Source organism: Hermetia illucens, chromosome 2 (assembly GCF_905115235.1).
Source record: "Hermetia illucens chromosome 2, iHerIll2.2.curated.20191125, whole genome shotgun sequence".
Classification (NCBI taxonomy): Eukaryota; Metazoa; Arthropoda; class Insecta; order Diptera; family Stratiomyidae; genus Hermetia; species Hermetia illucens.
Window position 1 is genome coordinate 35,993,870 of NC_051850.1, and position 26,808 is coordinate 36,020,677.

The window sequence follows — 26,808 nt, forward strand, 5'->3', positions numbered from 1 at the left end:
GGCAAATGGTTCCAGGCTAGCTCTCTGACGACGGGGAGGTGTTTAGTTGGTAGCCGGACAATGCACCATCGCGGGAGTCCAACAGTTTGTGCGTAAATGAATGAACCACCCTACCCCTCCAAAAAAAAGCTAACATGGCAGGCAAATCTAATTTCGGGTTGTTATTGGGAAACTCGTTATAGAATAGGCCCGACCCCTTGGTGGGGTGACGCCATTCGAATCTTTCAATCAATGTTATCAGCACTAAATAGCAATCCGATCCAAGTCAGTTGATATCGAGCTGAAACCACTCGCTGCTGAAAGTGAAGCCTGGGCGACTGTACAATATACTCCTTATATTGGTCCCAGAATAGTCGAACAATGGTGTTAATAAAAATGTGCGGTTAGGCCGGTTCGCCAAGGAACTGACTTCACAATGGCGGAACCAAGTCTAGTCTATAGATTGAAGTTGCAAGGGCTCATATAGCCGAAATCCAGAAATCTGAATTGCTGCGGCCAGAAAAAAATCCTTGCTAAAGAACCCTGTCTTTTAAACAGTGGGACATGAAAGCTCTGATAGGCTTTTTCTCGACTGAGATTCTGTACGCTCTCCGCCTCTGGAAGACATTCTCACAGCCCTACGACAGCTACATTTAATGGGCCATTGGATAGACAGTTTTAAGAGGTAATACAGCTGCGGCTTCTCCAATGTCTCAATTTAACCCTAGATAGGGATAGCTACCAAAAACAATTATTTGGAAGTCTGAAACAAAAAGAGTATGCAGCTCTGCAGGACTTAATTATAACAAGAAAGTGTTGTATCCTTTAATGCAGGGTTTTCCCCTCATTCCGCAAATGATCCTCTTTGTTGAAGAGTTTTCATTCTTTTACTGAAACCTGCAATGGTCGGCATATAACCTAGTCAGATATCTTTTTGAATACCATGTAAACCAAATGTTTGCCGCGCCTGTTAGATTTCCATTTACCAAATATCTGGAGACTTAAATACTGTTCGGAAATAGACACTAGCTTACGCTGGAATTGTTGCGGAATGCGTATTTTTTTAAATATTATTCACGTGCTTTGGATAATTTGAAGTGAAAATTATTATAACAACGATAATAAGACCAAAATAGAGACCATAATAAGCTAATATTAGATAGGAGATGTGCCTCATAAATTTATCAATTTAGTTATACCACGCGCGGAATTTGACTGAGAAAATAAAGAAGAAATGCAGGCAAAAGGTGACGATAGTTCATTGATAAAAGTTGGCGCGACATGGAGATAGCTTTCCATAGTATCCTGGGATTTTTATTTGCTCTTTTCTACATTTTGGACGCAAAGGTATAAAAAGATTTTGGGCGTCATACAGATACACTTAACCATTCTCACGGTTTTGATAGAGTTTAGAATACAGCTTTGATCTCAAATTTAGCAAAATATCTTTATATTTTGTTCTCCTTTTGGTAGCGCGAATTTAACATATACCAACGGGTCTGCCTGGTGAAGTCCCTTCATCAATGCTGCCAAGTAAACTGTACAATTGTTAACCAGACTAACTCGGTACCCTACATGAACTTCCACTTCACCATGACTGAGGATCTTCTCAACATATACGGGAAAGTAATAATTACAGTTAAACGCAGCAACAAGAAGCCTTTCAACCTTTTGAACATGAATAAAATGGGCGTTTGCCAACTAGCAGATGGAACATTTGGTTTACTCTTGGCCAAACGCTTCATCACAGAGCTGCAGAAGCATGGAAACTTCCCTAGTAACTGTCCCGTGAAGAAGGTGAGCGAAATAGATTCGTGTATCAAGTTAGTAAGTTGGTGTTGTTTTCCAGGATCACTACTATATAGAGCGGCTCGTTATAAACCCGGATATCCTTCCGGAATATATACACAATATATCATACCAGTCGCGAGGTACCTTCTATACGATAAAAGACGATGGCAAGACACAGAATCTCTTTTCGATCCAATATGACGGGGAAATTGTAAGGAAGGTTGGAGTGCCTGTAAAAAGAAGGAGGAATTAGAGAACCAAACAAGCATGGATAACTGTGGAGCCAGAGATAACTTTATATTACTAATGTAGCATACTCCGCTTGTAAATGGGGCAAGGTAGACCAATCTCATGATGTTTTACTTTATAGTTCCCATTGAAAATATATTTCTGGCTTACCAAAATTTTTTAAATAATATTACAACTTGCACCAAATTGTTCGATTTTGGTTGCTAAAATCTCGAAATCGAATTGTGAAAGGTTATTTAGCAGATCTACAAAATATACAAGGATACTATTGAAATCTTTGTTTGGGAAGATTGTGAAATTCTTTACAGAGATCGGTATGCAGAATATTTTGAGGTCTAGATATTTTAAACTGCAGGACATTCCACAGGCATGTACCGGGGAATTCATACTTTCCAATTTTCACCAGATTTTGTGTCAATGCGGTTGAAGAAGTTACAAAAAGTACAGACTACCACTTATGCATAAGTCCGATATGGCTATAGAGAAATTACCAAGAGCAATAACAGAATATGGATGAACAAAGATGATGTAAACTTATGGTACAAGGGTTCGAAACCCAGGGGTGGCGTTTAAGGCAGTTCGCGATATTGGAAATCCCTTGCCTGAAGTGCCTTAGTTATGAACAGCTTGATGTGCTAAGGTGCTCAAACTCAGTTGGCCGGCCAGTACAACAGCCATAATAATATAATAATAAACGCGCACCCGCAGGGGTATGATTGATGCTACAGGCTTTAATGACATTAACTGAATAATGACAAAGGGGCTACAGGGGCTACTTAAGATTGAGACATGGATTCATTCAGAAAACGTTCAGCGATTTTAAAATCTCGCTTCGAGCAATGAGTAGCAAGCGGGGGCCAAAAAGCTCCAGAAACATTCAGAAATATAGAGAAGCAGAAATATAGGTCATTCTGGCACTGTTGAATAGAAGTTATTGAAGACAAGGATAACAAGCACTATGCAATCAAGAATATAGGTTGAGCCAACAGTAAGTCCCGAGCGGAAGAGGCAGAGAGAGTACAAGAAAAATCCTAAAGCTATTCAACAGTAACGCAGTTAATACAAAATACAGGCACACAGAAACCAAGAAAGCTGAAACTTCGGTAGGCGAAAAATTGTGGAGACGTTTTTGGTCATGAAAAAGAATGTGAGGTTGGACTAAAGCGGAGTCGAAAAAAGGTAAAGAGAGAACGAGAAAATGCTGACTCGCGTCAAGTCGACTATTGCTTCTAGCATGGGCATTATATCCTACAAAAACACTAAGATAGTTGAAAGCCGACCTCAATTTTGCAAGTTGGGACAATTCCAGCAGCTTACGAAGGAGCCAATTCTGATTTTATTCTGGAACTAAAATTGCCTGGTAAGAGAAAAGCTGAAGTCGTCCACATCACAAAGTATAAGCCTGGACAAGCTGCACAAATTGTTACAGGTTATTGAAAAGATGCAGAGAGTTTATGATGCTTCCATGGCATACCGCATTGTATCAAAGAAGTAAATGATCAATATTCTACGGAACTTAAAATTCCAAAAATGCGGCAAAGTGTGCCTTTAAGCCAGAGATGAAGCTAACATTGCAGGAGTTGACCAGAGGGAAAGAAGAGATTCTTAATCAATATAGAAAGTCGGAGGAACAATTAAACAACTATTTCGGGAAGTAAAATCAAAAACTTCAAGAGATTTTGTAAGGAAGCTGACTCCGATCCATGAGAGGAGGGAGGGGTGCATATAAGGCAGCCACATCGTAAGCACTGACTGCCAATTACAAATTGTGGATGTTTTTAATATTCTTTTCCCACAAGCTCCAAATAGGCAAAATCTATACCCTGACCACGTAAATTCCATTGAAATTCTCCAAAATTATTTAAAATAAAGCCGGAGGTTTAAACGAGATCCCAAATAAAGCACTGTTAATGGCCGTTAAAGTTGTATCGTACTGATGAAAGAGGGGGTTTCCCTGCAAAATGGAAACAGCAAGAGCTAGTTCTGATTCCCAAGCTGATTAAGTAAGCCATTGAGCGATCCCTCATCCTACAGGCTATAAAACGGCATTGGGAGCCGTATGTCGATCGAAGAAAGGGAGGGAGGTCGCACCGATCTGCACCCATCCCCCCCCCCTCCCATAGAATTCTTCTGAAACGCACTCGTGTATTATGGCTCAAAGGATGGGTCTAAAACATTTTGGATAATCTATGGGCTGCAACAATCATTGAATCTTTGTCTTCTCTTCTGGATAATAATGGAGTCACCTCCGCTTTTGCAGACGAAGTCCGAGTGAATATTAAGGAATAAGATATTATCGAGATCGAATCCTCGCAAAGCGGGTAATTTTCGTCACAAAGGAGGCAACCGTATCATGCAATATCGGATACGATCAGCAACCAGCACGGGCTGAATTTATTTCGAAGTGGCAATATACAAAAATTCATCTAAAGGACGCTGCCCTTACAGAATTTAACCAGAAGTTAGCTACGGCCTCACGAAATTCCCAAGTGAATACGGAGGTTGTCAACCAAACCACCAACCACTTCAGACGTATGGAAGGAGAAGTTGAGGAACATGAATTGTAGTTAGTAACTGGTCCTTCCTCGCGGGTAACACCGTAATGGTAGTCTCACGAATTAACCGAAGATAAAGAGGTGATTTTAATAACTAAAAACTTGCAATAACAATGCGGCAGGAGCTAGCGATAACCTTCAATTTCTCCGTCTTCCAACAAAAATGTACCGAACTTTGGGAAGTGTGTATTGGATAGACGGTCTATCGCTTTAAAGAGCGGATAATTTTAAAAAGTAACTTGAATTATCTATGCGTATATCTAGTGTGGTCATATGCAACTGCTTTTGATCGATCTGATCCATGTAGAAGGTGCGGGGAAAGGGCCACATGATCCGGAAATACGAGGTTTGAGGAGAAGGAAACCTTCAGGAAAGGGCAAGTGTCCTCATTTGAAAAGAGTATTAACTGCGGTGGAAAGTGAGGTTGATTCAAAGCAGTAGCCATGGCTGTACTGAATTTAACACCTACTCTCGTAGGTTACTTGCGAGTACAGGTAGCAAGCAGCCTCTAGAAACCATGACAATAATATGTATATAGCCAATCTGGCGGGCCAGGCGGGGTTGTGGACATGTGATGGCCAAGCCATACAAAAGCATGCAATTCGCTTCCTACTGCAAGAATAGACGGTATGTATGTCTATTCTTGCAAGCTTCAAGTGTCAAATTGGCTGATTTCAGTCACGTGAAGGACAGATCATCCTCGGACGATTAAGCGCAGAGGTAACAAGTCATCGCGGTTGACTTTTATGTGTGCCAAAGAAAGGGTCACAATATGTTCTGAAACGTCAGTGATCAGTGGTGGTCAAAGGCAAACATAAAACCTGAGAAATGCCTGCTGAACCAACACCAACAGCTCTACTACCAAACCCCCGTGGTGACCGCTGTGAGCTTTTTTTTAACGAAAAGCTGCAGACGGAGAAGGATGAAGGCGAGTCTCCCGCGCCTAAAAACGGGACAAACTGCACCAACTGGTCCTCGAGGTTGGGGGTTGGGTAGGGCTGACAACCCTACACGGAAAATCGGTGTTACGGAGCCACGTAAGGAGCCTCGGACAGGATGGATCTTACAACGACGAATCCGGCAACGACAACGGAATAACGATTTGCGCATTTTCCCATAGAACGTGCGCTCCCTGTACAGAGATAAAGCTGATGAGCAGCTAGCTGATACCCTGTCCCAACATAGGGCTGATATAACAACGTTACAGGAGATGCGATGGACAGGGACCGGTTTCCTGGAGAAGAGCCACTACACCATATATTATAGCGGTAATTCAGCAAACCATGTGCTCGGAGTAGGTTTCTTAGTCAGCCAAAAAATGAAACCTGCTGTTATCGGCATAAGCGAACGACTATGCACTCTGCGCTTACGAGACAAGTTTAGAAATATAAGCCTCATTAACGTTCACTCCCCTACAGAGGAGACTGCAGAGTCGGAGAAGGATACCTTCTACGAGGCAGTAGAACGAACCCTCGAAGCCTGTCTCAGATATGATATTAAAATCATACTTGGAGATTTTATTTTATTCAGGCGATACGTTGGTTCCCATAGCTTGCACGAAAAAAACAAATGATAACGGACTGCGGATTATTCAATTACGGGACCACTTTCCACCAAATTGACCACGTGTTGATCGAACGCCGCCACCTCTCAGATGAATGTCAGAACATATAGGGGGGCCAATATAGACTCGGATCACTATCTCGTTGGCATGGTGCTCCGAGCTCGAATAACAATACAAGCTAGAATCCTCTCTGACAATCAAGTGAGAGTGAACACTGAAGCCATCCACAACACAACCCTCCGCGACACCTATAAGTGGGAAATGGATGCCGGAATAACCGCAGTCAACCGAGGACCTGCAGATGAAGCATCAACAAATGATCTTCACAATCACCTGAAGAACGTTATCAAGGATACGGCCACAAACATACTTGGCCCCAGCCGCAAAAGGGCACGCGCAGAGACTTCACAGACGGAAAAAGGAAGCCTGGGAGAACCAACAAGTCTGTCAACTAGAAACGTACAGGGAGCAACCGCACCAGGCGCGGAAGTTTTACCAACAAGTCAGCAGGATCAATCCTTATACACCTTGATGCTCATCCTGCCGAGACAAAGAGGGAAATCTGATTTCCGACAGAATGGACATATTACAGCGATGGATTGAGTACTTTGATGAGCTACTGAACAACCAGACCATCGGCGGGTTGGAGGTCCCGCCAACTGAAGACGACGGACAAATACTCACCATAGGGTCAAAGCTCTTACTGTACAAGACTATGATCATATATTCCTCGGAAACTTGGGTTCTTGGCAAGAAAAATTACGAACTCTTGGCCACGTTCGAGAGAAAAATCCTCCGAAGAATTTTTGGCCCCCTACATGAGGATGGACGATTCCGTAGCCTACACAATGACGAAATCTATGAGCGATACCATGACCGTCCGGTTGTGGATAAAATCCGGCTCAATAGGTTACGGTGGGCGGGTCACTTAATCCGACGAAAATTTTAACTCTGCGAGTTCAATACAGGAGGATTTTGAGCGGAAGCCAGTCTGAGAAGGTATTATCTGGGACAAGTTATATCTACCAGATCAGCGTAGTAATAAACTCTGCTTTATCATGACGTACCCCAAGCGCACCCTCACCCTTCGCAGCATTTCAAGAGACCCGCTCGTCGTTCCGCTTTCATGTTTCGCAGTCCAATATGTGACGCTTCTTAAGGGTGGGTCAAAAACTTGACTTGTCTCCGTACTTTGTCCATAGAGGCGCTGAAGTCTCGAATCTCCCAGTGTGCCTGAATTCTAGAGTAACACGCAGACTCGCGGCAATTAATTCTTCGATCACCCGCATGAATGGCAACAGGCTGGGAGACATGAGTTTAGGAATTCGACCAGCGTTTTCTTGGCGCTTGCTGACATCAACATTCTCATTTTTCCGCAACCTCCTCCGAAAATGGCCAATATGTCTGTTCAGCCTTACTAGTATGATTTTTGGAGTGCGGACGCAAACTTTTCATAGATTCATACACTCACAAACAGAGTCGTCTCTTCGTATTCGATTTTGCTTTTTGGTTCAATCAAATGCCTGATCTGGATGTAATCGCGAGGCTTTCAAATCCTCATATAGCCTTTTGGTCGTTTCCCATCGACTTCCATGTTCAGACCAATCTTGGCGAGTTAGCGCAAATTGCTTGACCATACAATCGAAGACGCCTTTATCACAAGTTTTATAATTTCGTAATTAAATACTTCTGATATGTCCTTGAAGGCAGGTCGTTCAAAATTTCCACGAACCATAAGCCACTCATTTTTGCTTTGAAAAAAGCTCGATAAAGCGTCCCCTCGCCAACTTTTGTCGACATTCGACACGTGTCGCAATCGCAGAGGCGCAGAAGGATAAGGCAGTTTTTCAGAGCCTTTGGAGCAACGTATTTCGGAAGGTTACTATCTGCAGCTCAATATCCACTATATACTGTGGGACCACAGACTCATGCGGTTTCAGGTGTTGCCTCACAATTTACGATAGGTTTAAGTGGTGGCTTGATTCGATACCTCTGGAAGACATTACTGCACAGTCTTGTGCTGAGGCCCTCTGTCGAGAACGGATTCCACCCTTTATAATTACCCACCATGGAATGTTTAAGTCCTCCGTTTTTTCAGAGGAGGGCTAACTCAATGGCTTCAAATGTTATCGGACAACGGGGAACCTTCCGCAGTTTCATGGGATGTTTAAAGGGTGTCACAGGACGCTGAAGGCTGTTATAATTGTCGGACACTACTCTTCATCATTCTTGGTCCAAGTTTTGCTACTACTTTATTTAGCATCAGGGCAGCCAATCGAACGCAGGGTGACCTGTATCAAATCCTACAACGTCATGGAATCCTGGAGAGAGTATAGGGTACATTCAAACCCGAGCCAGAACAAATTTCGTCAACCGAATCGAGAAAACGGTTGAGGGATCAAAACCTAGAGGGCTTTCACGAGAGCAATTGTTGGAATAGGAAACCTGCATGTACGCATACATGCTTGTATCAAGGCGTGCAATGCAGATGCATGCATGGCCCTGGCAAGGACGGAAAGGTTTAAACTGGATAGCTGGAGTATCCGGAGCTGGGCGCGTTTGGGCGGAGCACAAAAATGCGTCGTTCGCCGCAGCGATCAGTGAAAGAGGCAATGAGGGCCGATATACCCGATGAGACACCGGAGCGCCCAAATAAAGAGGAAGCCTCATTAAGTGGCGCGACTGACCGTGCGAAGATGGCAACTCCATTACCTTGCAGTGCCCCTGTTTTGGAAGTAAGCTCAGTGAGAAACGCTAGTCCTGAGCAGATGGATTTGGACACAAATCGAGTGAAAGCGCATTCGACTGTCCTCGCTAGAGCCGAAGAGGAAAGGCTCATCAGAAAGTGCGCAGCAGTGGTGAAACGTATGCGGTCAGCAACGTTCCTTCAGAAAAACGTCAGCAAAGGCGTCAAAAACGGACTGATGGAACTGGAGAAACTACTGGATCGCATTTCCTTTTATAGACGCACGTGGAGAGCAGCGGAAGACGATTGTAGAGCAGAAATAGTCGCACTCCCCGCTGAGAATGCTGCTTGCGTCAAACGGACTGCAGATAGCCCTCTGCAAAATGAACAGGGGAAAAAGCGGAAAGAGGACGACGTGCCTGAAGGAGACTTTGTCGAAGTAGTCTCCAAGGCACAAAAAAAGAAGGCGAAAAAGGATAAAAAGAAACAACGCACTCCGTCGCCAGAGACATGTCTTTCCAAAAACAAGGAGGCTGCCAACCCAAAGCCAGTAGCAGAAAAAACGAGGAAACGAAGAAGGACTAGACCGTCGGCTCTGCTCATTAAGCCGACGGAAGGCAAGACATTTGCGGAAGTCCTTAGTGAAATCCGCTACAGGATGAAACCCGAGGAGAACGGAGCAGAGGTGTCTTCGATACGGAAAACGAGGAGTGGTGGAGTTCTCCTCGAACTGGGCCCAAAGACGACCAGCAAGAGCACGTTCTGCGAAGCGGTCAAGGGGCTATTGGGGGAGAAGGCTCTTGTTTCCAGCCTAGAACCCATGTGCTCTCTAGAAATACGGGATCTTGACTGCCTCACAGAAAAGGTCGAAGTAGAGGAGGCGCTAAAGCGTGAATGTCCAGAGGTAACCAATGCCCGGGTAGGTATTACCTCTGTAAATGCTCGAGGCCAAAAACTTGCCGTGGTGGATGTCCCCGAGCAATATGCGAGGAAACTCCTTAACAGCGGGAGAATCAAAATCGGATGGGTAGTATGCAGGGTACGAATGCGGATAGTCCCCACCAAGTGCTACAGGTGTCTGGATTATGGACACACACACATCAAGCGAAGACTTGCAAGGAAAGCGAGAGTTGTGTTCTCTGCAGGGATCGTGGCGCGTCTGGCGAAAGCGTCGCACACACTGCGGGCTCGGGACGGCGTCCAATCTTCAGGGCGGAATTGGAGAGGGCTAGGGTGCGAACGCCATGATCCGCATTTTGCAAATTAACATGCACCGGAGTGCAACCGCTCACCAGTTGCTAGCACAGTTCGCTGCGGAAGTAAATGCTGATCTAGTGCTGATTAGCGAGCAATACCGAAACAAGGACCCGTCCTCATGGTATCTCGACTTATCGGGCACCGCTGCCATCTGGGTTCGGCACGACGTTCGACTTCGTGTTCTTGCCGAAGGCCGGGGGGATGGATTTGTCTGGATCGGTGGACAGGTGGCGAGTCCTAGAAGACTTTTCGGCAAGTGATCATCAGTACATTGCGTTCGAAGTGTTTGACGCTACTTGCCGGCGAGCAGCAACACGACGTTCCCCCTGCGTGTGGAATGTCGCGAAGGTGAACATCGGAAGGTTTGTCGAAGCTCTTGGAGCAGGTAGGGCCGCGCTGAGGGGCACTCCGGGGGGTGGTGGTGTCGTAGCTGACACCGTCGTAAATTCAATGATGAACGTGATAACGACGGCGTGTGGGGCTTCCATGCCCCGGAGAGGCCCCAGGCGCGACAAGCCTTCTATGTACTGGTGGACGGCGGAAATTGCCGACCTACGGAAGGAGTGTTATAAGCTCCGCCGTTTGGCACAACGTTTGTACGCCAACGAGGAGGCATGTGCCATAAAGGCACAATATAGATCAGCAAAAAGGAGACTCCGCAGCGCTATAAATTGTTCCCCAGACACCCTGTACGGGTTGATGTAAACAGCACGGAAAGCGTCGTGGATTGCCCCCTTTTCACAATGGGAGCACTCGAAGAAGCGGTTCTCACTATGAAAAACAGGAAGGCGCCAGGTCCTGATGGCATCCCGGCGGAAGTTTACAAACTGGTGTTCCGCCAACGGCCAGAATTGCTGCTCGAAGCGTTCAACGCGTGCTTGAAGGAGGGCATTTTTCCTTGTCGCTGGAAAGTGATCAGACTCGCGTTGATCAGTAAGGGTAAAGGAGACCCGGAGCTCCCGTCTGCATACCGACCGCTGTGTATGCTTGACACGGCCGGAAAAGTGCTCGAGAAGCTCATCAGGAGCTGAGTGAAGGATACATCTAGCAACATGGCTACACCCGCATATCAAAATTAATCCATATTGGAGCTGTTACCATTGCCAGTATTCGGTTTTTATAAAGGCTGCTGCCGGTTCGATAATGCTAGCGTGTAACAGCGACATCGCCACGGTGTACGGTGGACGCATACTTCTCCCCGAAATTAGAGCATTTTCCTGGTGGAGCAGATGGGAGATTTCTTGAAGGGTGCGCCCATACGAGACCGTTACCAGAGATGCAACTCTAGCAGATTGACTTATTTAACTACGCCGAATATACTGGGCAATTACCCCGAGATATACGTCTGCCCTAAACTCTTCTTAAGTCGGTGCAATCGTCCATTCAATTTCTTCAGGGATTCGGAGCGCAACTGCTTATGCCGTGCAACGGTAAACCCTTGAAGCTTCCTCCAGTCAAAAGACCAGAAGTCGTTGTGGCATGCCAGGATACTGCGTGTAAATTGGTAATTACACATTTGCAATATCCAAGTATTTTCAAGCCTTCAGAATCCACCTTCGAGGTTCCATGGACGGAAAAAGTCCTCCAAGTATCAATATGTGCACCATGCGTATTTCGTACAAAAGATCAGATCGCATGCATGACTAGTAAGCCTATGTGAACATAGCATTCCCAGGTGGCACCACGAAGAGATTTTCATTTGGCCTTTTGGTATCAACTGGAGTTGGTGGAGGCTTTGAGGCTGTGCATAGTCCTTAACAAGAATGATGCGACCAAATTGGACTCTCTTAGAAAACCGGATGGTACTGTCGCGAACTCCAGAGTTAAGCCTACATAGACTCTTTAAGAAGTACAGCACCCGGGAGAACCGGTCCCAGAAGTGGCAGGAAGAAGTGCTAATGGAGGGTATGAAGCACTTAGAGAAACTTCTAGGGAATATTTTTCGAGAATGTCTGGCTCTGGGCTACGTGCCTTTCCCTTGGCAGAAGGTTAAGGTAGTCTTCATACCTAAGCCTGGGAAAATCATGAAATGAAATGTCTGGAAAGACAGGTTGAGCATCATATTCGTAAGAAGGGGCTAAGGTCGCACTCACTAAATTAAAACCAATATGTTTACCAATGTAGAAATCCTTGTGACTCTGCTCTTCACTCTTTGGTTTCAAAGATAGAGAATGCAACTCTGAAAGGCGAGTACAGGATGGGGGTGTTTGTGGACATTGAAGGGGCATTTGACTGTGTGCCCTTCCAAAAGCTCTAATTGATGAGACTTTAATTAAGTGGTTCCATGCTATGTCAACGCAGAGACTGTTGTGGGCTGAAATCGGTGTTGATGGCTACCTAACAACGGAAGCGATGGAAGGCTGCCCTCGAAGAGGAGTACTATCGCCACTTTTGTAGAATATGCTGATCGACTCTCTGCTATGAGAACTAGAAAATCTGTCAATATACGGTCAAGTTTATGCAGATGACGTGGCTGTGCTGGTTGTTGGTCGATATTTCGGAATGGTTTGCAGAAATACACAATGCGCCGTTGATTTGATTGACAGTTGGTGCCCCAGGCTTGGACTGTCAGTGAATCCAAATAAATCCACATTGGTATTATTTACAAAAAGAAGATAACTGAATGGTCTTTGCCTTCCAGAGATGAGGGGTATAACCCTTCAATTCACCGAGGAAGTGAAATATCTGGGAGTTATTATGGATAAGGAGCTTCTTTGGAACAAACATGTAAAGATGAAAATGAAACGAGCTCTCATAGTTTATGGGCTGCATGGGAGGACTTTTGCCTCGACGTGAGGAATTAGGCCTCAGCTAGTAATGTGAATTTATGTCGCTATCATTAGGCCGATGTTCGCTTATGTATCGGTTTCCAATGTAAACTAGCCACAGTGTAAAGAACTTTGTGTCTGGGTATAACCGGTGCCATGAACACTACACCCGGCGCAGCTCAGAATGCATTACACAATTTGTAGCCTTTGGAGACTAATTCGATTAGATCTATGGGAAAACAGGAGGCACAGAGCATTGAAGAAGTTGGAGAACTGAATCCAGTTTTCGTAATGCTTTCTGATTCTTGAATCCCCATACATCTGTTTCGTAGAAGATATGAAGTTGTCTTGAAACGAAGAGAAAACTGGGACGAACCAGTAGAATGCGTGCCAGGATATACTGACGTCTTCTACACGGATAGCTCAAAAGCAGAACAGGGTTCTGGAGCAGGAGCCTACCTCTCGAATAAAAACTAAAGGTGAGCTTTTCCCTTCAGACAATATACAACGGTCTTTCAAGCTGAAGTGTATGCGACCCTAAGGGCGGCAACCTTGATGATTGATGGGCATTTGAAGGACAAGCACATCACAATCTGCAGCGATTGGAACTGATATTATAACGTTCTTTCTTATCCCGTCGTTGACCCGAAGCTCGTCCTCTGGTGCCGCTTTTATGAAAAAGTTTGGACTGTGACCTGACTTCTTTGTACCATCCGTTAAGTTAACAAAAAATGTCACTTTTGTCAATTAACACCAGTCAGTGTCCAACCAGCATACAAACATTTTATATTATCTCTACCAACTTCTTGTCCTTTCCGGTTGAAAGGTTTAGGCGTACAAATCTAATGACACACCGTACAAATGTTTGTGGTCACAAGCTTATTAAGCATAGTCCCTTCTCAGTCTCTCTCCCGCTGAAAAGCTGCCCTATGCGGGTATTGATAGGATGTTGTCACTGGGAGTTATTGACGAGTCACAAAGCGCTCCCGCCTGTTGATGACCCTTGTAGTGAAACCTGCAAATATCCATCTTTCCCTTGCACTTCACTGTGACGGACGCTTATCCACGACTTTTGATCTAGAGAATCTTCAATCGTCTCCCGAAGGCTAGATGAGTGTAGATCTGAAGGATGCATTCAGGAAGGTTCCTTTGGAGTTTGGTAACTTGGTACTCATAACGGAAACTTTCGACCAACGCTTACTGTAATGAAGTAGCACTGGGTATGAGACACACTCTAGTTCCAGTTAAACTACGGTCAGATCATCGTCAAAAGAACCGGTTCTTGGCAAAGTTCAACACATAAGACTCCCAGCGACCCTGTACTTGACGTTAGGTGTTTTGCGTTAGCCCAAGGACGCAGCGTGAAAGCTGAGGCTGCCTCGCGAAAAATGTGACTGTCGAACCCACCGATCTCGGCTCCTGCACGCAAGTCATAAGCAGGAGGGACGCTTCCCCGAGGCCACTGCAGCCATCTTATGAGGTCCTCTTCGAAGTCCTCGAGGGAGGGTTACCCCCCTTTTTGTGTCAACGTAGGGGACATGATCGAGAGGCTCTCCTGTCTCGGGTAAAGTCTTCCTTCCTGGAAAAAGTGCAGCCAGTAAAAGAAGCGCGCGGCGCATGTACCATACTACGGTAGAATCCCGATAATTCGTGTGGTTAAGGGATTGATGGTTTGGGACGAAATATGAGGATTACCAATTATTGGGAGTGCAAAATGAAGAAAATTAACTCTGGAGACCTGCAAATTTGTACGAATTATCGGGATTCCACTGTAAGCATTAACATCATTCTTCTTCCGCTGGAGTATGCAAATGGGACAATCTCAATCACTACACGATTTTGAGTAATGAATATGCAATTTAAACATTGCATTGCAAGCAGTTATAAAATTAAGTTCCCATTCATATACCTATCGCGCCATGCAACACGCACATGAAAGTGCATTATCCCCGCATTCCTGCTTGATTACGATCTCCATCCATCATTGAGATAATCGAAGTTCCCAGCTATGCAGCTATTCCTACAGACATTTCCCATATCGTCATACGAGCAAACATTACGTATGGAATACCATCTTATCTTGGATATACAAATACCTTCAATTACTCATAAGTGATCAGATATTCAGCGTCTTGGCCATTTTTCATTCCTCCCTTCTAAGAAAATTCTCCGCCACATGCAATTTGATATTTTATTCATTGCTCAGATTGAAGAAAAATGCAATCTGAGCAAAATCTCTATTTGTTTAGTTCTGCGTGCAGCAACGGTACGAAGATACGCCGGCTAGATACATGCGACTATGCAAAGGCGATGTAGCATCTTTTTGTAGCTCTGTCTGCATTTATTATGCATTATGGCTCAAAGCCATTGGGTCTTTTATAGATACCTTTCCAGTTGGGGCGCTGAATGAATGAACGGGTGTACGGCGACAATGGCCGTCTACGTGAAAAACGTATGCCGTCCCAAATGAATATATAAGGGACCACTGGGATGCAAATCGGTACCCTGATATCGTGGTGTTATGGGATACCCATGTATCATGCATATATTCGGAAACGGACAACATAATGTATGCAAATATGAATTGTGTTCAGGGGTCTTCTCTGGATGTATCCCAAACCTGGTCGTGATTTTTCGAGGTACATGGAAGAGGATGGCAGGTGTCTCTTCAACGAAGTGTGCATAAAATTTGCACATACATATGAGCATAATCTTTTCGAAAATATGGCATGTACTTGTTTCTTGAGTGCACCCAGATTCATCTCCTTTTATTATATTTTGGCCTGAGATAAAGGTGAGTCCTTCCGATTGGCATTATAGACGCAAGCCTTGCTCTTAGTCGGGGATATATATAGTATGCACGTCATCGTTATTGTCTTGTTACTTCAGATTCTCTTTGAATCTGCACAAAATAAATATATTTGCAACGTACTAAAAGATACTACCTGGATGCCATGTAGAAGTGAATAGTAGGTGCACGGCATATCTATACAATCGATGCACCTCTAGCTTCCTTCCTGCTGCTTTCAATTTTAATTGCATGAGCTGCATTGTAGCAAAGAACAACTTACTTAACTTTTAACAGAAATCTTCCTACTGTCCGAACGAGACCCCGAAGGCTGTACAACAAAACCCATCATTAACTTTGAATATCCTGCTCAGCTGAGTACAAGCCATTCAAGTTCTAAACAAGACCGCTAACAACCCCTTACTTTACAGTTTGTTCGGCTACCAGTTACCCAACACATGATATCTATCCCGTCATCAAGTATCTAAGAGACTTGAAATTTTGCATGAACAACTCTCCACTCGGACACCCAGTGTCCACCGGCAAAAGATACATTGCAAGTCTCGTAATCCATTGCAAACCTCTCATGCGATGATGCAGGAAACTACTCCGCAGGCCTCCCCCATGTTGCTGATGTGGTGACTTACTTTTGCATTGCTTAGAATTGCAACGTGAATGGAGACGTGCAACATGAGCTGTGATTACATTGAAAAGGTTCCAACGATGTGACGATGGAGGAAGGAAGCAAGTACTTACGGCGTTTTCTAAGATGGTCATTAGAATTTTATGCGATGTTCGCTGAGATACACTTGGCCCTCGTCATACCTGCAAAAGAAAGGCAGAGAGGAAATGAATGTTGTTATCAGAATGATTTATGAATTTTTAAATTGCAATTAGATTATTAACAAGACCAGTTGCTTAGGTTGTCGTCTCTTTTCAGTGGAGTTCCGGCAAGATGTGATGGGGAGGTATCTATCTGCCGTTCAGAGAGTTCAAAGTGTGCTTCAGGTTTATTTGGTTTCCCAAGTGGGGCTATATGGGAGAAACTAATGCATTGACTGGAGATCGAGATGAGACACAGTAAACATGATGAAAGACTGTGTACGTCATGTACCGTATGTCAAAGTAATATATATGTGTTACCCATGTGAGAAGAGGAAGGGAATTTCCTCAAAGTTTTCCATGTTTGTCGTAAAAGGCGACTGAAATGGACTCAGATTTGACAGCCAGTAACAGGCTTCGGAGAAGACTATCCTGCTTCCGAGGCTACGATATTCCGCTTTCAACAATGGGTTTAGAATGGAACTGAATAGTCCGGACGTTCCTCGAGAACGGTATCGAATTCCTCCATTCCTCGCGTTCTCTAACATGGGCGGCGCAGGCTGGATATTTTAGGAATAAACCAGGCAATATTCAGTTCTCCCTCTCTCTTGCGGCACTGTATTATCGTACTCTCTGAACTCTGTGCTCTGCGGTGACGGCGAGGAAGACGAGGCAGCAACCCTATCGGTCAGATTAAAACCAAGTGACCGAGGAAAACTTCCACCTGGTGGCACCGGGAAACGCTGTAATCACTATGACTTACCGGTCGTGATGCAGTAGACGAATGCTATGATGCTTATAAAGGTGGTCAGATCCCAGCTTTAGGGGTACACTGGTATCATGGGAACCGGGATAGCCCTCCGAATTTACACGTTGCATTTGGATTCCTGGTTCAGTTAGTCGGGGCTTGATAGGGGTTGTGGTTACGTCCAAGCGTTTCAATATTGGTAGCGTACTCCAAAGTTTTCTAGAGTATGAATTTTGAGCCATGCGCCCAGTATACCAGTCTATACTGTGCCATTGTGCTTGTCTCAGTGGGGCTTCGATTGTGGTCTTAAAACCAATCCGTGTCTAAAGAAGACCGTGGGATTAAGTCTACTCGGCAGGTACTTACATTAAACCACTAAGGAAGTAACTATACTTTTTGTAAATTTACATTCAAGGAGCACCCTCTTGGGCGTACTTCGTGGTGTTTACCTCGCTCCTAGGGACCCTTGCTAGGTGGTTCCATGAGTCGAGATCCCTGGGCTTGTCGGCCAGGTTTCTTTGTTTTGTGGGGGTTAGTGGTTGCTGGTGGCTTCAGCTTCAGCACTTCGTCCTTAAACAAATAAAGCAACTCGTAGATGCTAACGCTGAACGTAATATCGAGCACAGGGTTGCTGAGAAGTCTCGGGTTCTTTCCACATGCCAACTTCGTAGGGTTTGCAACAAATTCCTCGTAAAACCTAGTAAACGCCTGTTGAACCAACACCAACAGCTATACTACCAAACCCCATCTCCACCTCCACGTGGTGATCGCTGGGAGTTCTTTCTTTATGAAAAACTGCAGACGGAGAAGGATGAAGGCGAGTCTCCCGCGCCTAAAAGCGGGACAAAATGTACCAACTGGTCCTCCAGGTTAGGGGTTGAGTAAGGCTGACAACCCTACACGGAAAACCGATGTTACGAAGCCACGAAAGGAGCCTCGGACAGGATGGATCTTACAACGACGAACCCAGCAACGACAACGGATTAACCTGAGTGAAATTATGCGGTGTTTCCAACGATTTATTAATTGAAATAATAAAACTTGTTGTTTCTTTTTCGTTGGTGCGGATATTTATTCTTGCAAATACGGATATTTATTCTTGCTAAATATCTAACAAGTTAGCACTGATGAAGGGAACAAGTGGTTCCCGAAATATCGGTATCTGCAAGAATAAATATCCACACCAACGAAAAAGAAACAACAAGTTTTATTATTTCAATTAACGGATTAACGACTTGTGCCTTTTCTCATGGAACGTGCACTCCCTGTACAAACTGAATGCTGTTGAGCAGCTAGCCAATACCCTGTCCCAATATAAGGCTGATGTAACAGCGTTACAAGAGATGCGATGGACAGGGTTTCCTGGAGAAGAGTCGCTACACCATATATTATAGCGGCCATCCAGTAAAGCATGTGCTCGGAGTAGGTTTCTTAGTCAACCAAAAAAAGAAACCTGCTGTTATCGGCTTTGAAAATATAAGCGAATGGCCATGCACTCTGCGTTTGCGAGGCAAGTTTAGAAATATAAGCCTCATAAATGTTCACGCCCCTACAGATGAGACTGCAGAGTCGGAGAAGGATACCTTCTACGAGACAGTTGAGTGGACCCTCGAAGCCTATGATATCCAAATCATACTTGATATCCAAATCATACTTGGAGATTTCGACAGTCAAGCAGGGATGGACCCCGTATTCAGACGATACGTTGGCTCCCATAGCTTACATAGGGATACCAATGATAACCGATTGAGCATTATCCAGTTAGCAGTATCACACGAAATGCTTCTTGGAAGTACCTAGTTTGCGCGGAAAGCGGTTCACAAGCAGCCTTGGACTTCTTCAGACGGGACCACTTTCAACCAAATTGACCACGTGCTGATTCAATGCCGCCACCTCTCAGCCTTGATGAATGTCAGAACCTATAAGGGGGCCAATATCGACTCGGGCCACTATCTCGTTGGCATGGTGCTCCGAGCTCTACTCACGACACCACTTACAATCCCCTCTGACAATCAGATGAGAGTGAATTCTGAAGCCATCCACAACATAGCCCTCCGCGACACCTATAAGAGGGAAATGGATTCCGCAATAACCACAGTCAACAGAGGTCCTGGTGATGAAGCATCAATAAATGATCTTCACAATCATTTGAAGAACTTTATCATTGATACGGTCACAAAGATACTTGGCTCCAGCCGCAAAAAAAAGTCGAGCGATTGGTTTGACGATGAATGTAAGCTAACAACGGAACGGAAGAATGCTGCATACAAAGTAGTGTTGCATTCTCGAAGAACGCGGGCACGCGCAGAGACTTATCACGAACTCCGTCGAGCGGAGAAGCGACTTCACAGACGGAAAAAGGAAGCCTGGGAGAACCAACAAGTCTGTGAACTAGAAAAGTACAGGGAGCAACCGCACCAGGCGCGGAAGTCAGCAGGATGAAGCCTTATACACCTCGATGCTCATCTTGCCGAGACAAAGAGGGAAATCTGATTTCCGACAGAATGGGCATATTAGAGCGATGGGTTGAGTACTTTGATGAACTACTGAACAACCAGAACATCGGCGAGTTGGAGGTCCTACCAACTAAAGACGACGGACAAATATTGCCATCACCAAGTATAGGAGAAACAGTCCGTGCAATTCATCGGCTTAAAAGTCATAAGTCGCCAGGAGCTGATGGAATTACAGCCGAATTAGTTGAATTTGGAGACGACCAGTTACACCAAGTGGTTCATCAGCTTTTGCTGAAGGTATGGGACAACGAATCAATGCCTGACGATTGGCAACGAGCCATTATCTGTCTCATACATAAAAAGGGAGATATCACACATTCCAGCAATTATAGAGGTATCATGTTGCTGAGTACCATCTATAAGATATTTTCCTCTATCTTGTTAGGCCGGATAGCCCCATACGCCCAGAACGTCATTGGCCCATAACAAAGAGGCTTCACTCCAGGCAAATCAGCAACAGATCAGATTTTCTCTCTACAGCAAGCGATGGATAAACTGTTGGAATATGGACAACAGTTCCACCATCTATTCATCGACTTTAAAGCTGCCTATGATAGCACAGCCAGGGTAAAACTGTACACGGCCATGAGAGAATTCGGTATCCTGACGAAATGCATAAGACTGACTAGGCTGGCCTTGACCAATGTGCGGGACCAGATAAAAGCAGGAGGATCAATCTCAAGACCATTCGATGTAAATGCCAGAAGCACGATCTTCTTCAAGTCCACCCAACTACTGGCCTATGCTGACGATATTGACTTTATGGGAAGAACAACCCAGGACGTACAGTCTACCTTGATCCAGATCGAGCAGGCAACGCGCGAGATCTCGGGCTGCACATCAATGAAGGTAAGACGAATTACTTGATGGTAACGTAAGCTCTAAAAAGCAAAAAACGAACAACATCGAATCGCACTGGTCAAACGATAATAATATAGATACGAGACTACACCTTTGAGACCGTTGAAAATTGCTCATATCTAGGGTCGAAAATCGCAACCGATAACAGCAATGATGAAGAAGTCCGCGCATGGTTGTTGTCAGCCAACAGAGCCTATTTCAGCTTACAAAAACTTTTCCGCTCGAAACGTCTCACCATAGGGTCAAAGCTCTTACTGTACAAGACTATGATCTTGCCAGTCCTCATGTATTCCTCGGAGACTCAAGAAGAATTGCAAACTCTTGGCCGCGTCCGATAGAAGAATCCTCCAAAGAATTTTTGCCCCCCTACATGAGGACGGACGATTCGGTAGCCTATATAACGACGAAATCTATGAGCAATACCATGACCGTCAGGTTGTGGATAAAATCCAGCTCAATAGGTTACGGTGGACGAGTCACTTAATCCGTATGGATGAGAATGATCTCACCCGGAAAGTCTATAAGGGCAATATCTATGGTAGAAAAAGAAGACAAGGCAACCCCTTCCTAAGATCGAGCGATGGCGTGGGTCAGGACGCCAGAGAGCTTTTAGGAATATCGAATTGGTGGACCTCGGCGCAAAACCGGGATGTCTCGAGAACCTTATTAAAGCAGGCCTAGACCGGATACCGATGTTGCGCCGTTGATGATGATGATGTTGGACCCCTTCAACGGTACGCCGCGATACTATCAATTCAACACCTCCCCATCATCAGAGAACTAACCTGGAAGTATTTGTCATATTATTTCGATCTAGCTCCCGTGCTTTACCCCTTTGGGGAGCCTTGTAATCTCGGAATTCCTTTCACCAACGGTAGTGAAGAGGAGGAAAGGAACTGGTATTTCAATTAGCTCTGTCCTCTCTGCAACCAGGAGGACCCGAAAGTAATGCGTAACACGGCTCTAACTGTCAAATTTCTGATTACAACCCCATTACAAAACACACAATCGGGAACTTGTGCCTTCCCAATCTTGTGTAGGTAAGACTGAAAACCTCCATGCGAATATATACATGGTTGAGTTTCACCCCTTGGTGGGGTATAGCACGTCAACCACACCTATCCGTCATTGCTCGCGATTACTTGAAATGCGCTTCAGCTCTCTCCCATGAGTTCCCGAGATGCCTGCACTCCTCCTCTACTGTTCTGCGCCTAGTGGCCTTGGGGCGTCTCACTTGTCGGCCACGTTGGGAAAGTTGATTTCACTGCATGGCATAAAACGCAATGCAATTGTCGCCCCTGCACTTTCGACTTCTTATCACATCGTGTACGAGTACGCGGAGATCGGTTAAATCCTTAATACGCAATTCCAGAAACGAATATTTGACCAGTGACTAACCAAAACACGGAAACTTCAAACCTTTCTGGTCCCACATTCGCAACTACCGCTGTCCTGCCCAGTTATCCCCTCAGTCCATTAAATTCTGTGTGCTCCTCAGGTAACTCCCCCCCCCCCCCCACTTTCCTGTAATTTACACTCCCGTCACTTTTCCTCAGTCTGTGATCCCCTCCTTCCTCCGAATCCCTTCCGCTAGTGACCGTAGCCTGAGCCGCATCGCCTACGATTCCCTTTCTTACCCCTCTCCTTTTCGAGTACCTCATTGGTAAACTTGATGAAAATGTCGGACCTGGCTACGATGGTCTTCCAAACCTATTTTTGTTCAAAACTGGTAAGTTCATCCTCCTTCCCTTATGTGTTATTTTCAACAAACACTTCGAAGGGAATCATTTTCCCAGCTTGTGAAAAGAGGTTCTCATTATCCGAATTCACAAAAGTGGCGACCGTACGCTTGCCGAGAATTACCGTCCAATTTCCCTCCCCCCTCCTGTTCCAAAATCTTGGAAAGATATGTCAACGACTGGTTGTCCGCCCACTTTGGCCACCACATAGAGAAAGACCAACACGGCTTTGTTAAGCGTAGGTCCACTGCCTCCAACCTGCTTGATTTTACCAACTTAGTCTCCAAATCTTAAAATTCACGGCAAGAATACCATCAGTTTATGCTAAAGCCTTCTACACAGTGAATCACAAGATACTTCTATTCAAACTTTCGTCTCTAAGCGTTCCCATACCACTTGTTTTATGGCTTGCCTCTTACCTTTTCAACCGATCCTACCGCGTCTCTTCTGACGGCTGCACTTCCCGTTCTTTCTCCCCTCCTCTGGCAGCCCACTGGGATCTATTCTGGGCCCCGTTGTTATTTCTATTTTTTATCAATGACCACCCCCCCCCCCCTTACTTGTCCCTGTTTGCTCTATGCCAACGAACTTAAGCTGTTTCCCGCTATATTGTCGCGTAATGACTGTGTTTCTCCTTATTCTAACCTAGACACTCTGGTTCGTTGGTGTTCGACTAATGGTTTAGCGCTAAACATCAGAAAGCCTCACTTTACGTGCTTCTCCGTACAATTCTCACCCACTTCTTTCTCCTACTCTTTCTTCTTCTTCTTTTTCTTCAGCCTTTGTCCCGTTCACAAGCTGGGTCGGCTCGTCGTGATCGGCTTCGCCATTGGGCTCTATCGAATGCCTGATCAGGGTGCAATCTCGAGGCTTTCAAATCCCCATCTAACGTATTAAGCCACCGTTGTTTAGATCTGTCTTTTGGTCGTTTACCATCGACTTCGATGTTCAGACCAATTTTGGCAAGTGAGTTCTCGTTGGCACGAATTGCGTGACCATAGGGTAGGTAGGGTAGGTATCAGTGGCAGCTCCGAGGAGCCCAATCAGCGCTTTGGTGCGCCGTTTTGATGCCACAAACTCCTAAGACCGTGACTGTTGTTATAGAAACATGGAAGCAGAGTCCAGCCGGGTCGGATCTTCAGAGCCAGCCCGTAGCATTCACGAAGGAAAGCAACTCTCCGACCCTGCAGCTAGAAATCTCACTGAGGTCTCCAATGGAATGGTTTACCCAGTATCCGCAACCTGACTCGAACCAGAGCTGGGCGATCGCAGAGAAAGTGCATGAGGGTTTCCCTTCCTTCTCCGCAGCTTCGGCAATGCGAGTTGTAGGGTAAGCCGACCCTAGCGGCATGGTCCCCTATGGGCCAATGCCCCGTGCAGACCGCCGTAATCTTGGATGCATTTGCACGCGTCTGGCACAGGAGCTCTCGTGATCGGGCTATGTTATAAGCAGGCCAAATTCTCCTTGATTTGGCACAGCTTGTAAGCCTTCGCCATCTCAGGCCCGCGGCATCTAGGTAGTGCGAGTAGGCTCGGCCCCGTCAGCCGCCAGCGGAACACCTACTGTATTCCCCGAGGGACTGCCAAGAGCAGAGCCTTGCCTGGCCAATTCGTCAGCCCGCTCATTCCCCTCTATGTTCCTATGCCCGGGAACCCAGAGGAGAGTGATCTTGAGCGTGCCGCCCAGATGGTTGAGCGTGTCTATGCACTGCCCCACCAACCGGGAAGATATCCTCGTTGAGTACAAGGCCTTGATGGGCGCTAGGCTGTCGGTCAGAATGGCTATGTTACGCTTGGGGCTCGAATCACGCTCCAGCCATCGACAGACTTCCAATATCGCCAGTACTTCCGCCTGGAATACATTGGTGAAACCTGGGAGACCATACGACTTGGATACAGCGTGTGTATTCGAGAAAACCCCCGCGCCGACTCCATAGGCCATCTTTAATCCGTCCGTAAAGAATACTGCATCATAGTCTTGCAACACGCCGCCGGTCTTCCACTTTGCCCTGGTTGGAAGTTCCACAGCAAAGTTTCTCGTGAAGTTCAGCTTGCGTGTGACATAGTCCGTGGGGGATGCCAAGATTTCTCGAGGTATTTCATCTAGAATGTTGCTGTGGCCGTAGGACTTCGCTGCCCAGCATCCGGACTCACGTAGTGTGACGGCACTGGACGCTGCAACATATTTGATGTGGAGGCCTAGGGGGAGGAGATGCAGGAGTATATTGAGAGGATCTGCCGGGCAGGACTGCAGAGCCCCCGTAGCACCTGCACACGCGGTTCTTTGAATCCTATTAAGCTTCGTTCTATTGTATTTCTTCTTCTTGCCACCATACAATAGATCCGTACGTCAGGATCGGACGCACTACAGCAGTGTACATCCAGAGAACCATCCTCGGCCGGAGACCCCATTTCTTGGCAAAGGTTCTCTTACAGGCATAGAAGGCTATACAGGCCTTCTTAACCCTCAGTTCTATGTTCAACCTCCAATTTAGCTTAGGATCCAGGATTACACCCAGATACTTTACATTAGAGGAAAGAACTAATCTTTGTTCATTCAGCCGTGGTAGATGGAATTCAGGTATCCTTGTCTTGGTGGTGAATAGCATCAATTGCGTTTTGGTTGGGTTTATGCTGAGTCCGCATCTTGCGGCCCACAGGCACGTGACCGTACTATCGAACAACTTTTCCACGAGCGGTGCAACCCCATAATGATCGCGGATATCCTCATTTCGGATGTGATCTAAACGTGTGACGCCACTAGTCCAACGTAGCATCTTCGTCTCCATTACCGCAAGACGCCGTTCATTGTCTTTCATAGTCGACCAACACTCAGAACCATAGAGAGCGACTGGACGGACGACATTGTGGTAAATTTTAGATTTGAGACGTTCGTTGATACGTCGATCACAAAGAACACCAGTTGTGGAGCGCCACTTCATCCAGGTTGCATTAATGCGTGAAGCAATTTCATAACACAGTTCTCCATTGGCTGATAGCGTTGACCCGAGGTATTTAAATCGCTCAGTTCTGGCCAGATCACTGCCGCTGACAGTGATTGCACCTGTTTCATGGGGATCGGTCGTTAAAAATTCAATTTTGTTTAAATTCAATTTGAGACCGTGTTGCATGAGGCGATCATTCCATTTTGGAACAAGTTGCTCGAGATCATGTTTGCTAACAGATGCTAGGAAAACATCATCTGCATAAAACAGTGTATAGGGCGCTGGCCGTTGGATATCCCGTGTGACGGTGTCCATAACAAGAAAAAAGAGGAGTGGTGAGAGGGCGCTTCCTTGATGAACACCAACAGAGACACGAAGCGGTTCTGATACACCCGCCATACTTCGAACTTTACTTTTCGGATCATTTTAGAGCAATTGAACCCAGCGCACGAGTTCTTCTGGCATGTGTTCTCGTAAAGCATACCAGATGAGTTCGTGTGGTACTCGGTCAAACGCTTTCTCTAGATCCAGAAAGGCAATATAAAGTAGGCGATGCTTCTCACGGTGTTTTTCCATGAGTAACCGCGCACCGTGTATTACGTCAGTAGTCCTGCAGTTTTTGACAAACCAGGCCTGATTCATGTTTATTTCAATGATTTCGTGAATACGGTTGTCAAGAATGCGTTCAAAACTCTTCATGGTATGGGAAAGTGACTGGATCGGACGGTAATTTGAACATTCTGCTGGACTACCTTTCTTTTTCCATATTGGAACAGTGGTACTTTCTTACCAGTCAGATGGTGTTCTTCCTTCCTGAATAACCCGGTTAAAGAATTCACTGAGCCACAGTGTTGGGTCCCAGTTATTCGCTTTCCAGAGCTCAGATGCGATGTCATCAGGTTCTGTTGCTTTCCCCGACTTCATTTGTTTTATTGCCTCCTCAACTTCAGTTGCGCTGACTGGTGGAACTGATCCAAATGTCGGCAATGATTGTGGAAGTGGAGGATGAGCAAATTCTTCAGTTGAAATCTGCTCGAAGTATTCTCGCCATCTATCCGTTACTTCTCGACGGTTGGTAAGCAAAGTACCGTTCTTGTGATTAACTCAACAGAAGTGTTCGATATCCTGTGTGCGTTATTACGGCATTTAGCAAGTCGATACAGATCTCTCTCGCCATCCTGAGTGTCCAGTTTATCGTAAAGATTTCTGAAATGGTTCGCTCGGGTGACAGCTACTGCTTTCTTTGCTTCACGGTTGGTATTCTTATAAATTTCCAATTAGCAGGCGTTTTATCGTCGAGAAATTTGTGGTAGAGGCGTTTCTTTTCACGGACCTTCATTTCAACATCATCATTCCAAAGCCAAGTATCTCGGTTGATGTACCGCTTACCCGGCTTTGTGACTCTGAGGGTTGCAGAGGCCGCTTTGTGGATCGTGTCTTTCATTTGGTTCCAGGATTCTTCCACATTTGTAATGGTCGGCAATCGTATGAGACCGTTTCTTCTTTCTTCTCACCAAATCGCCACCATTTAATGCGCAGC

At 45.6% G+C, this 26,808-nt stretch overlaps 2 protein-coding genes across 2 annotated transcripts in view; one reads left to right on the forward strand and one right to left on the reverse strand.

The window, feature by feature from the left end:
• The window catches only part of LOC119647775, a 553,287-nt gene that overhangs the window by 357,938 nt on the left and 168,541 nt on the right, over window positions 1–26,808 (reverse strand). The gene's annotated exons all lie outside the window — the stretch shown is intronic.
• LOC119647779 lies at window positions 1,238–2,189 on the forward strand. Its single transcript, XM_038048961.1, has 3 exons — window positions 1,238–1,326; window positions 1,453–1,776; window positions 1,829–2,189. Exons 1-3 carry the CDS (start codon window positions 1,261–1,263, stop codon window positions 2,021–2,023), a joined length of 585 nt encoding a protein of 194 aa, XP_037904889.1. The 5' UTR covers window positions 1,238–1,260; the 3' UTR covers window positions 2,024–2,189.